Genomic DNA, 13859 nt, shown 5'->3' on the forward strand with positions numbered 1-13859 from the left:
AAAAACTACATGGCAAAACTATGGGTAAAATCATGGCCCCATTAAAGTCAATAGGAGCTTAGACATTGACTTCAAAGGGACCAGAATTTCACCCTGTGAGTATCTGACATTTTACATGTTTAATAGGAAAATGCAATAAAATTTCAGAAGGAGCCATGCTGTTGTATGATCATTAATGCATTATATCTTGGGACACTCATCATGGGACAGTATGATGAGGTATAATTTAGACCATGTCTACACACAAAACTGTACCTGTTTAACTAAAGGTGGAATTTTAAACCAAGTTAGGTAAACTGGTGCAATTTGGGGACGGGGGAGCTCCAATATCAGTTGATACCTGGCTTTTGTCAGTTGTACCAAGTGGAAACTAAACTGTTATAAACCAGGTTTAAGGTGATATAAGAGTAACCACACTCATAGACTCATAAACTTTAAGGTCAGAAGGGACCATTATGATCATCTAGTCTGACCTCCTGCACAACACAGGCCACAGAATCTCACCCACCCACTCCTGTAACAAACCCCTAACCTATGCCTGAGTTATTGAAGTCCTCAAATCGTGGTTTAAAGACCTCAAGGTGCAGAGAATCCTCCAGCAAGTGACCTGTGCCCCATGCTGCAGAGGAAGGCGAAAAACCTACAGGGCCTCTACCAATCTGCCCTGGAGGAAAATTCCTTCCCGACCCCAAATATGGTGATCAGTTAAACCCTGAACATGTGGGCAAGACTCACCAGCCAGCACCCAGGAAAGAATTCTCTGTAGTAACTCAGATCCCACCCCATTTACACAGGGAGTTGCATCAGTTTAACTAAATCAGTATTAAGTTGAATTAATGAAATTTTCAGGTGTGGACTAGCTTTTAATACATAAGTGCAAATCCAAAGTGACATACTCTTCTCATTAACACATGAGCATACAGCATAGCCATTGCTACAAATGCTTCACTTCAAGTTCAGATTGCATTTGTGAGTACAACATGTTTCCTGTGAGCTAGAAAAAGGAATTTAGGCTGGATTTGGTATGAAACTAAATTACCAGAGCACATTATAGTGGACAATAGGATTGCTTTATGGTTTTAGTTAATTGATTAGCAGCTCCATGAAGTAACAAACACACAAGGAAACTGATTCTTACTCTCATATTTAAATTATGGAACACTAGCAACAGCAGACTTTCTGGAGTCAGCACAGGGGTTAATTTAGCCCCATTCGATTTTTAATTCCTTCTAAATTTTTCTTATCATGAATGATGTAATAAGTTATTTATAGAACTATGTGAGACAGAGAGAAGTCCAGAATTATATCAGAATCAAATAGTCAAAAGTATGGTCAGGAATTGTTCACCAGAAAATTCAGTGAAATTGAAAATTTTCGTGGCAATATATTGGTTTTCAGGTTAAAATCCCTGCTCTGCCTGATTCAGAGCAGGGACTTAACCTGGGTTTCCCACATCCCAGGTGAGTGCCCTAACCACCAAGTTCTACATTCACACTCTCACTCTTTGGCCCAAGGAATATTTAATTATTTATACAAACTGGAACATCTCTAAGAGGAGCTCTGTTTTTCACAAATAATTTTTGAGACGGCTCAGTTTTGTTCCAATGTGGAATGAAGCCACTTGTGAAACTTACAACATTTTTCACAAAATGGAATTCCAGTTCAGCAAAGCACTTAAGCATATGCTTGACTTCAGTGAAACTTAACCATGTGCTTAGGTGATTTTGTTGAACTGGGGCCCACAATACCAGTTATCCATTCATAAAGCACCTTTATCTTCCAACTGCATAGCTACCACAAGCAGATGAAGGAAGCTTAGGCCTTGTCTACACTGGCACTTTACAGCGCTGCATCTTTCTCGCTCAGGGGTGTGAAAAAACAAACACCCTGAGCGCTGCAAGTTTCAGCGCTGTAAAGTGGCAGTCTAGACAGTGCCCCAGCACTGGGAGCCACGCTCCCAGCGCTGATAGCTACTCTCCTCGTGAGGGTGGGTATTTTATAGCGCTGGGAGAGCTCTCTCTGAGCACTGGTGCCACAGCTACACAGCCACGTTAAAGCGCTGCTGGTGAAGACATACCCTTAGTTTAATATCTCAGAGACGGGCAGTGGTAGATGTATTTCAATAACCTTAGGCAATACTATCTGGGACTAATTATAAACTGTGTTTGGTGGCTTAAGCTAAAGCAGCTAGTTTTAAGTAAAGTGTCCATTACTTAGTGACATTCAAGCTATTTCTGTAGAACAGACAGTCACATATTGGTAACATGAAACTTACATGATTCTGGTGTCACGGAAACTGAGAGGAAAGTAGATAGCAGGATCAACTGCAAAAGGCCCATCACGATTCTAAATCAAGAAATAAAAAGAAAGAGTGGGATTTTGCAGAGTGCTCTCTTCCTGCATCCACAGTACTATCGCTGGAGTGCAGATAAAGATACACATCAATTAAGAGATAACAGTATAGGGGGATGATAAACTGAGTCATACAGGCTGCTGACTGTATAGTATGCTAGTTCTGCAGCTTGATTTATAGCATTTGCCTCATAAGCTAATATGAGAGTTAGATTATGTTGACACTGCCATTACAGTGTTAGTTGCTCACAGCAGCGTTCCTAGCCTCTGTTTGCCAGAAGCTGGGAGTGAACGACAGGGAATGGATCACTTGATGATTACCTGTTCTGTTCATTCCCTCTGAAGCACCTGGCATTGGCCACTGTCAGAAGACAGGATACTGGGATAGATGGACCTTTGGTCTGACCCAGTATGGCTGTTCTTATGTTTATGAAAAAATTATTCTTTTTTGCTGATGTTTCCCGAGATTGGTCTCTGCTAAAAGGTGAATTTGTTCCAAAATTTTGAGCAAAAGCTGTTTAACAGTTCTTGGCTTATCCAAGCATGAAAAATATCTCTATTCTAATGAAGGCCAAGATTGCACCCAACCCCATGCGCTGATGCATAACAGCGGGTAAGGCATAAGGACCCTCCAACTCTTGTGCTTTTCATGCAGGGTGGTGTCAGCCTCAGCCCTTGCAATTACCTAAGCACAAGAACTGTGCAGGATTAGTGCCATTAATGACATTAAGGAATCCAAACAGGAGGTGAAGACATGGCACAAACAGATGTGCAATCAAGGGAGTGCACACTGCACCCTCTTAATGGGTGTAGCAGCAGACATACTCCCATTACATACAGTACCAGAAAGTTCCAGAGACTTCACAATGCCTGCTAGAATTCAAAATGAGCAGCATGGCTCAGCACTTCCCCAACAAAATACTTTATTAGGGGGGAAATGGTGTAATTGGTATACATTTGTGGAGATTTGCAAATATAGCCTTATCCTAGCTCAATCCAGACAAGGAGGGCATGGATCAGCATTTACGTCGCACTCCCCGTCAGTGCCTGGCTCGGTGCCTGGAAGCTGATGAGCCAACCAGTGGACCAAATTCGGTGATGAATCCTGGTCACATGCCACCAGAGGCACATTATGCATATGCTAGGAAGAAGAATCCAGACAACATCTCAGAAGAGAGAATAAGTACAATCCAACTAAACTAAGCAGCCATAACAGCTTACCGTACCATTAGAGCTGGTCAAAATTCAGCATTTCTGTTTTGTAAGAAAATTTGACATTTCAAAACATTTTTGAAATTTCCTACGAAACGAATATGCCAAAAAAAAAAAAAACCCTCTGTTTGGGAAAATTTAAAAACTTCATTTCAAAATAAAATTTTGTCTGTCTGTTGCTGTTCTCCGGGGAGAGGCGGACAGGACAGAGTGATGCTGTAAGAGCTTGGGCCAGGTATGAAAAAATCATCAGTATCATACCTAGAAACTACTCATTTAAAAACCCCAGATAAGTAAGTAGATCAGGAAATGTCTATGGCTAGTGGATTCCTCTGTGCTAACCCCAGGTACTTTTTGTTTTGTTCATAACCTTTAAGCTGGAGCTCAAGAAAACTATTCTTGGTGCTTAATCCTTGTAGATGCTTTTTTAAAACCTAGCAGTAGCCTGAGTTCCCAGATGTATTTTCTTTCTTTTTTTTATTAATAAAATTTACCTTTTTTAAGAACAGAATTGGATTTGTGTGTCTTAAGAGGTTTGTGCACATGTTGTTTAATTAGCTGGTGGCAACAGCTGATTTTTTTTTCCTTTCTCAGCTCTTCCCTGGAGGGGGGGTGAAAGGGCTTGAGGGTACCCCACAGGAAGGAATTCCCAGGTGAGCCTTCCTGGTCTCTCAAAGGGGTTCTGCACTTGGGTGGTGGCAGCATCTGCCCATCCAAGGTGAGAGAAAAGCTGTAACCTTGGGAGTTTAATACAAGCCTGGAGTGGCAAGTATTAATTTGTAGAGTCCTTGCGAGCCCCCCACCTTCTGCACTCGAAGTGCCAGAGTGGGGAATCAGCCTTGACTGTGTCAAATATCTTCAAACTCAGCTACTGCATTTTTTTCTTCATCTAGTGCTATGCACATGCCAAGCCTGAAGTGTAAATCAAAGTTGGTTTTGATTTTTCAGAGCACATCGAAAAGCACCATTTGTATATTTAGCTATCTTGCTAGACTTTTTTCCCCCTTGTTCCAAATTTAGTAAGCTCAATAGCAGCCAGGGGATTTTTCTCAGACTTTTTAAATGTGATCACGAAAATCACTTCTGAAATGAGAGCAAATATGAGAGTTTCCATTTATACGATGCTTTTTAGGGAGTTTCAGAAGTGACAGAAAATATAAGATTTTAGAACTAAAGCGTCATCTCAGTCTTAACTTTATAGCATCACTGCCATCACGCTGTAATAAAAGCAAATAATTTGTGGGGAATTTTTAAAGACCATTTAGATTAGTGGTTTTCAACTTTTTTCATGTGTGGACCCCTAAAAAACTTCAAATAGAGGTGTGGACCCCTTTGGAAATTTTAGGCATAGTCTGTGGACCCCCAGGAGTCAGCGGACCACAGGTTGAAAACCACTGATTTAGATCATTAGCTGAACATTTTCAGCCAATTTTAATTAGATTCAAAAGAGGAAAGCAATCTCTTCTCAGGCAATTTTAGGCAAATTTCATAGATTTTTCAAAATCTGCTTTTTCTACACAATAAATATCAAAACACTTCTCTTTGTTCCTCATATTTTGTTTGTTTGTTTGTTTGAAATCTTATTTTTAAAGGCCTCAGGTTGACAGCTGGATAATTCGGGGGACTGGTAAGGGAACGTAGAGCTTTCCACCTCCAGGTTACTTCAAGTCTGAATCCAACTGGGGGCCCTGATCCTGAAAACACTTATGCATGTAAGTAGTGCCATTGACTTCATTCCACAACTGAGGTCCAGTTTGGTAATAATTTAAAACTGTTGCCATTTGTGGGTTCTTCCTAAATAGGGAAACATAGCCCCATATTCTCCAGGGAAAGAAGAGATACAAATATTATACCCATTAGTCATTATAGCCCAGATTTTTAAAGCTATTTAGGCATTGCTGCACTCATTGTTGCAATGCCTAACTGATTTAGGGACCTAAATTTCACTTTCAAATGGGTATGTCATAGACTACTGAGTGCCTAAATCCCTTTTACAAATGAGTTAGGTTTTGTGACATTGAGCACAGTAGCAACTAAATAGTTCTTAAAATCTGGACCTATTTGTTCATCGTTTGAGACTAAGAGTCAGATAGGTGAAAAAACACCCTCTGATCTAGTAATGAAATGGAAGGCTATCAAGAACATTGGAAATTACATAGGCATGAAGCAGTTCAGAACAACTTTCCTTCTCCTCCAAATCCGGAAATGTTTTCTTCCAAGTGAGTTTTTGTGAAACTGCTGGTGCTGTGTCCATAGCGCATTTATCCCAATGAAAATGACAATTGTTTTACTACTTATTTTAGAGATATTTTGTTAAGCAAGTGTAAACCTAAACAAGATGACAAAAAATAAAGGTAGCAATCTGCTTTCTAAGAACTGTACATATTACCTGGATTAAGAAATTGTCCAAACTCAAACTCTCTTTCCAATTTCGGAGCGGGAGAGAGAGAGACACACACACACACACACACACACACGAGGGTGATGTGTGTGTGCGCGAGCGACAAGAGGGTGATATGGCAGCAGGTAGAAGGTAGGGTTTGAAGCTTAATGGAAAATCATGAGCACTCACAACTCTCTTAATTTTTTAGAGGTAGCATTGGCCAATTACTAAAAGATCTAAGCTTTCATCTTTAGAGAATGAAGTTTATATCCCTTAACATAGATTCTTCCTTATATAAATTAAGGAAGATTTGCCTTGCAAAAATACTGTCTCTGGACACATAATACTGTAACAGAAAAGGATTAACTAGGACCTGGTCTACACTTCAAAGTTTTGCTTCCATAACTATGTTGGGTAGGAGTGTGGAAAAAAACCACTCACCCCAGCCAATATAGCTATACCAGCAAAACTCCCGGTGGAGATGCAGTTATACTCATAGAATAGTATATGCCTTTGTAGGCATAGCTAATGTCATTTGGGCAGGTGGTAAAGCTTTGACAGCAAAAGATCTTCTTTTGCCAGCATATACTGCATCTACACTAGGGTGTTTTGCTGACATTACTGTACTGGCAAAGACTCTGTAGTGCAGACAAGTCCATAGGCTTGATGCACTTCCTTGTTCACATTAAGAGTTTAACTTCAAAGCCTACTTCACACTACTTGAATACCAACATTTTCCAAATAAAAGATAACCAAGCTAGAGTCAACAGGACTGAGAGGGGAGAGAATGCACAACTAGCAGTTGCCCTAATTTGTGCACTGGCCAGGACTTGGAACTGGCAAACCACCTACGTCAGGGGTCCCATGGAACCAGATGTGACAACTAGATTGCAAAGGAGGCTCCTTGTTCCAAGGGTATTTCCTGGAGGGGCTTTTAGGTTTGTGATCAATTTGCACCAGCAGAGTGGGTGCAAAATAGTCGCATTGCAAGGGCAAATTCTCCCCAAATAATTTTAGCCACTGTGTTGCTTTTCACTGCACCATATCACTGCATTCTTAAAACTCATTGTATGTGCCTTGGCATCAGTTTTCAGTGGGGTCTTGATTCACATACAGCACACGTTGAGTTATAATTAGAGAAGTATGTTTTTCAAACACAATTTTCAGGAATTAAAAAAAAAAAAAAAACTTGATTCTGCTTCCATTTTCCATTGAAGTCAATGGCAAATCTACAAATGACCTCAATAAAAGCTGGATCAGATTAGCACTGTCTAGACAAACCGATGGACCTGGCAATATGGACTCGGTTCTCCAATACCTTATACCTTGTGCTATCATTTACGCTCATGCAAAATGTGAGAACAAAGCAAATGTAAAATGCTACCATTTTCATTTAGCAGCATATTACATCCACTGGGCACAAGTGTTTGCACAAGGTGTAAGGTGCGAAGAGTCAAGCCCATGGTTCCAGAACATCAAGAATGGGCAAATGACTCCTATATCTTGGCTGAGGGACAGAGTCAGCCTGACTTTGGACCCTCAAACATTTGTGGAATCTCTTAAAATAGTGTGATGTAGGATTCAGGCTATGTGACAGGATTGTATATTTACAGGGGAATATGATTTTCCCCACACACACACTTTTGCAGATATATTTGGAATGTACAATATGTTTAAAGTAAAAACTACCTAACAGTTTCCTGGAAAACCACTTGCGCAATAGATTTATTTCCATAATATCCTTCCAAAAACGTCACTTTTCTAGATAAAATAGCTTTTCCTGTAATTCTCCAACAGCTTTGCTGCAACTTTCCGTTGACCCTGATAATAAGTTCCATGGTCTGAGGGAAGAGATATACCTTTGTGGGCTCAGTTCTCCAAAACTTTACCCATGTGAAGGAGACTTTGTATATCCAATGTCTGAACATACAGGAATGCCTCCAATGTAGCATAGTTCTCTGAAAAGACATGTTAAGTGTCAGACCCTGTAAGATGCCAAGTGGTCTCAGCTGCCTTTGATTTCAAAGACAGTGAGAGTGCTCAGGATCTAGTTGTTATGTTACTTTGGTAGACAACTACTCTTTTATAGTTTTGCCTCCCCAACACAGCTGTGTTAAACACAATTGTCAGCTGTTTTCCAGACTTGCATATTGGCAATACATATGGATATTACTTATAATATTGTTTACAAATATGACTAAACATAAAATGCATACACTTCATACTAGCAAAAACTGACAATTAATATTATAGGAATTTACTCATTCACAATGTTTTGACTCTTTGAATATAATACCAGATGATACCCATAATGTGAAGAAATCTTAGAAGCCTTCATAATGAGCACCCATTCATCTTTCAGATGTTATTTTCACACCTTTATCAATACACAAAGCTTTCACTCTGACAGAAAATGATGCTTTAAAATAATGAGCATAGCGTTGGACTTAGAGCTAGGAATAGCTCTCAAGGGAATCAGTACCTTCCACATTAGTCAAAACTGTAACCGTATAGTTCAGCAAGCCCAACATTAAAATATAACAGTGTTGGCACAAATGCCGTACATATTGTAGTAATGCAGTGTTTTGAAACAGGCAGGTACATCAATGTGGAAAATGCAGTGCTGCAAAAACCAGTTGCACACAAGAAGCATCTATCATATCTTTGAATTGTAAATAAATAAATGTTCAGCTTAGGAAACTGAGAGACAAATGTTAGTTTCAAACTGCACCTCATTTCAAGGGAGGTCATTCATTTTAATTCCAAAGTTACCTGTACTCCACACAAACTTGGAGTCCCTCCCTTTTCTTTCACTCAACATTGTTTACATCAGAAATAAAGAATCATGTAAATGAGATTATACAATTATTCATGCCAAAGGAATGGATCCCACAGAATGTTCAGTTTCCTACATGAATTATTTTTTGTGTAATCTTTATTTTGGCTCTCCATCACACACTGAATTACATTTAAATTATAATATAGAAATTGAACCTACCAGTTGGACAATTCAGAATGGAGAGAATCAGCTGAGTCTGTGTGTCTTGTCCTCTGCACTGATTCCTCTATTACAGCACATGCCAGAGATTAGTAGAACCTTTATAAACTTGCTTCTGCAATTCATGCCTGTAGGAACAAGATATGTAACCTCATTTCAAGGCACCTCCCACTGCATAGGGCTTATCAGGTGGTAGACACAGAAATTGCTTTGGTAACCAGTGCCTATCAGATGTGGTCTCTGCTAACTAGAAATAAATATACTTCTTAAACAACACTGCATTGGTTATTAATGTGCAACTATGTGCAACACTTAAATCAACTTTTTAAAGCCTTTGGATTACAATGTAATAAGCCTGCTGGCTAATTCCAGTGCACCCTTTCCCACAAACATCTGGCAGAAAAGGACAGAGCTGCACTTGGACAATAAAAAGAATTGTATGATTCACTTTGATTAACAACCAAAAAGAAGTGACATATAAAGAACACTGGGGACCAAAAACATGAACTGAAAGAGGGTGGAGGGAGCACAGAAGAGGAACTTGAGAATGGCTGGCCAGGCAGCAAGGCCAAAGAAATGACCAGAGAGAGAGCTGGAGTAGCGGGAGCAGCTTTTTTAGTGAGGGAAGCAGCCATGAGGTAGCCTACAGCAAAGATGAGAAAGGAGAGCAGCTGTGCAGCCATATGGTTGGGCTAGAAGATGCCGAAGGGAGCCCCTGAGCAGCAGTTTCTGCTGCAGGAAAGAGCAGTCTAGAAGGTAGCCTGAGGAGCTGGACCAACAATAACTGAGAGAGAGCAGGGAACAAGGTTTGTGGGAGCAGCTGGAGGATGGAAGTGGGATGGTGTTATACTATGTTACCCAAGGAGAAGATGCAGGCCACCAAAGCAGTGAAACAGCAATGAGACAATGCTGAGAGCCCTCTGCATGAGTGTTGAGCAGCTTCCAAAATACCAGAACCACACCCAGGGCTGTCAGACCAAGGCCCCAGGACTATCTCCCTCTCAGAGAGGGGCAAAGTTGAAGGCACATCTTGGGTACGAGATCTTACAAACCCTGAGGGAAAAGATACCTTGTACTTTCCTACTGGACTGCCTTCTAAAGGACTTATTCAGGAATTATGCTGTACTTTCTTTCTCACTACCAAACAAACAATCCAACAACACAGGACGTGTATACACCAGAAAGTTTTGACATTGCAACCACTGCGGAAGTAACACACCATATGTACACTGCCATTATTACACCTGTTACCACCACTGCTGGCATTGTTGCTCTGGCTCTGAACAAGGCTAAACATCACACCGTCCACCCTGGCTCTCTGCGTCATTGCACTGCTACTACAGGCAGTAAGTGCTGGTGTAACAGCTACAACTGAACAATTAATCCTCCTAATCCAATCCCACAACGCTTCAGCCCAACCCTTTAGTGATGGCTTTAAAAGCTCAGATCACTGTCTCTGTCACTTGTCAAGCCACTCAGACTGACTGACTACAGGCAGCCCCAAGAGCAGCCAAAACAGAGGTCTGCTGGACTCATCTCCACGTGCCTCCCTCCCATCATGAAACCATTCCATGCAGGCCCAAGCACAGCCAACATAGGACTTGGTTGGTCCCTGCTCTGCCAGGCAGCCTCTGAACTAATTCCATAAAGGCCTGAGAGCATTCTAGGTGGTATATAGCTGGGTTCAGCTCTACCCATTCTCTTCTACATACAGCCTGACTCCATAAGCAGCAAGACAATCCAAAATACAGTTTTATTAAAACTTTGCAGAAACATGGAAAAAAAATCTCATAGAGCTTTATGCTGATGTTAGATCTGTCAGCTGCCTTCAGTACCATTGATTATGAAGTATTATTGTGTCACTTAAGCACTGTAACAAGAGTGAATTGGCCTGCGTATGGGTGGTTTCATTCCTTTCTTTCTGAACACACTCAAAGGATAGCCTTGGATGGTTGTTCATTAGCCCAGAAGGCAGCCACATGTGGAGCTCCATAAGCTTCCATCTTGTTTGCTTTTCTGATCAATGTGTGTACATGAGAGAAGCCACTGAGAGAGTTAGTGAGGAAGTGTGGCTGTGATGCTTTCTGTGTTCTGATCACCCTCAGCTCTGTATCTCTATTTCATCCCATCCAGTCACTGTTGTTGAATGCTTTACCCAAGGTCTGAGACTCATGGGAACTAGTGAGTTGAGGCTCAATGCAGATAAAACAAAGGTGATGCTAGTAGGCTGGAGGCAGGTGTGTTGTGATAATTGGGCCTACAAATTGGTCCTACCGTAAGACATACATGAAAGTTCATAAGATGTCACAAGAACCTATAAAAACAAATGTTGATGGGAAAAGGTATGAAAGGGAGACAGAAAGACTGAATTAGTCCAACCAAAAAGGCCTACTGAGGTAACTCAAGGACTGTGTAGAGCTCATGCTTGGTAAACAAGAAAAGTGTGGAACCAGAAATCAGTGACCCAAAATTGGTGAGTGAGAAAGTTGGCCTAATTGGTGGGCAAAATAAAGACAGGATGGGCTATTCCTTTGGGGAAGAACATTGGCTACTAGAACAAGCTTCACCATCATGGCTGCCACCCCGACCATCTCCTGGGACCCTGGACCTTCTCCATCTGAATCCTGAAGGATGTCCTGACCTGACCAGGCCAGAGAGAGGGACGCAGATGACTCCACCACCTCTACTGGCTGAATCCCGAACACCGCGTGGAATGTAAGACTGTCCCACTACCCCTCCCATGTGTCCTTTTCCTGCCCCACTTTATTTCTTCTCTTTCCTGTCTCTCTCCTTTTTCCCTTCTATCTAATAAGAGTCTGGCTTAGCTGGCCAAGAATACATATTTTTCAATACTGCTGCAAGCCAGTGACCAGAAACAGGCAACTAAAAGCAAAGCCCTTAACAGCCTGATGCTGGTACAAATGTACCAGATCTCACAGTGGCTGATAAGACCATGTGCTATGCCTGTGTTTCTCCAGCAGTGAGACTGCAACTCAGGGCAGGTCTACACTACAGCCAGGATCAACGCTCTGAGATTGATCCACCGGTGGTCGATTTAGCAGGTCTAGTGAAGACCCGCCAAATAGACAGCAGATTGCTCTCCAGTCGATCACTGTACTCAACCCCCGACAAGAAGAGTAAGGTAAGTTGATGGGAGAGTTTCTCCCGTCGACCCCCCGTGGTGTAGACCCCACGGTAACTCGACCTAAGGTACATCGAATCCAGCTACATTATTCATGTACCTGGAGTTGCGTAGGTCAACTTACCACGGTAGTGTAGACATAGCCTTAGAGTCAACACCAGAGACAAAAGCTACATTTCTGTCTTTGCTGTTCATTTCTCTCCCCCTTTGTGTGTGTCTGTCTCGTTTTGTCTTCTAGGAAACAGGATCAGACTTTAACAGTACCAGTGACTGCTCCAGCCAATCTCTACTCACTTATCTTTACCATGCTATCTAAGAGATGGTGAAATGGGGGGGTGTCCTTCTATAACACCCCCCAAAAGGGAAAGGGAACAAGGGATGTTGTTAAAATGAAAGCCTTATTTAGTACTTTACATTTAAAATGTTGTAACTGTTTTTCCTTCTTTTCTGTATCTTTAATAGAAGGTTTAAAAGGACGTTTAATGGTGTGTTTGCCATGGCATTAAGCAGGCTGCAGTCTGTGTATGCCAAACCCCAAAACTTGTATAAAACTGTTTAATGTTGAACAGTGACTAGGTTACATTAACACCTTTGACCCATATAGTCCATCGTACAACATGTGTGCCTCCCTTTTTCCTACAAGAGTCCACAGCTGGGGAATATTGTTTGATCGCCAGCTGTTAGTAAATGTTCCTACCCCAGCAATGACCAGGAACATTTCTGTCCATCTCCCTCTGGCTAGGAGAGTACAGCCATTTCTTTCTACTCTCATCCATGCTTTGTCACCACAAAGCTAAGCTACTGCAATGCACTCTGCATGGGCCTACACCAGTTGTGATGAATTTGCTAAGCAGGTAACTACTATTCCCCCGTCAATGCCTTCTCTGCTGACCTATGACCCTCCAGAGCAGATGCACAGGCACATCCCCCACCTGGAGCCAATAGGGCATGGGGCAGAAACGATTGCAAAAACCCTGACCCAGGAAGTGACCTTGCTGTGGGAGAAGGCCAGGGCTGCACAGTGAGCTGGCAGCAGAGCAGAGAAGCTGACTGCATGGGAAGCTGCTTTGAGGAGCTACATGGCAAGCAGGAGGCCAAGCAGGGGCACAGACTGCAGCAGGAGACAGAAAGCCACAAGTGTAGCATGGCTGCGATGGCTGACACTCACAGCCAAATTCAGAACTGTGCAGAACTTGTTGGAAGCAACAGGGACTGGGCAGGGGTCCTGCAGTCACAAGTCAGAGCAAACAGTGAGCAGCTAGCTCAGGCTCCTAAAGGCCTGGAGCCTGAAGAAGGCTATTGCAAACTGCCCTACACACTGGGAATTAGTCTGAGAAGTGGTCAGCGTGCTCTGACCAGGTCTTAGGCCCAAGAGAAGGGACTACTGTCTGGGGACTATTGCGAAGGACAACTGTACACAGACAGAGACTAGATGTCTTTTAGACTAGCTTCCATTAGCTATCACTGTCACTGACATGTTACTAGGGACTTTACAAGTGCTGATGCACCTCAGCACTGGGCAGATGTATCAGTTACATCAATGATCAGAAACTGAAGCTCATGGCTTACTTATCAAGCAGGTCATCTTGCTGGGAGAATATGACATCAGTGCTTCATTATCTGCACTGCCTGTTGATTTCTCGGTAGTTTAGGGCATTGGTTTTGGCCTATACAACATTAAATTACTTAGAACCTGTCTATCTCGCCATACTACCACAGTGATGGGGGCCTCAGCGCTGGAACATATTATCCACCTTGAACTGCAGTAGCCT

At 42.0% G+C, this 13859-nt stretch overlaps 1 protein-coding gene across 1 annotated transcript in view; it reads right to left on the reverse strand.

Annotated features, from left to right (window-relative positions):
* Positions 1-9021, reverse strand: part of IL1RL1 (interleukin 1 receptor like 1) — a 30184-nt gene extending 21163 nt beyond the window's left edge. The window contains exons 1-2 of the mRNA XM_024204216.2: positions 8946-9021; positions 2276-2346 (exon numbers count right to left, since the gene is read on the reverse strand). Of these exons, the coding sequence (XP_024059984.2) occupies positions 2276-2339 (64 nt within the window). The 5' untranslated portion in view covers positions 2340-2346; positions 8946-9021. The remainder of the gene's footprint in view (positions 1-2275; positions 2347-8945) is intronic.
* Between the last annotated feature and the right edge of the window lie 4838 nt (positions 9022-13859).

Source organism: Terrapene carolina, unplaced genomic scaffold, assembly GCF_002925995.2.
Source record: "Terrapene carolina triunguis isolate 2854851 unplaced genomic scaffold, T_m_triunguis-2.0 Scaffold21, whole genome shotgun sequence".
Lineage (NCBI taxonomy): Eukaryota > Metazoa > Chordata > Testudines > Emydidae > Terrapene > Terrapene triunguis.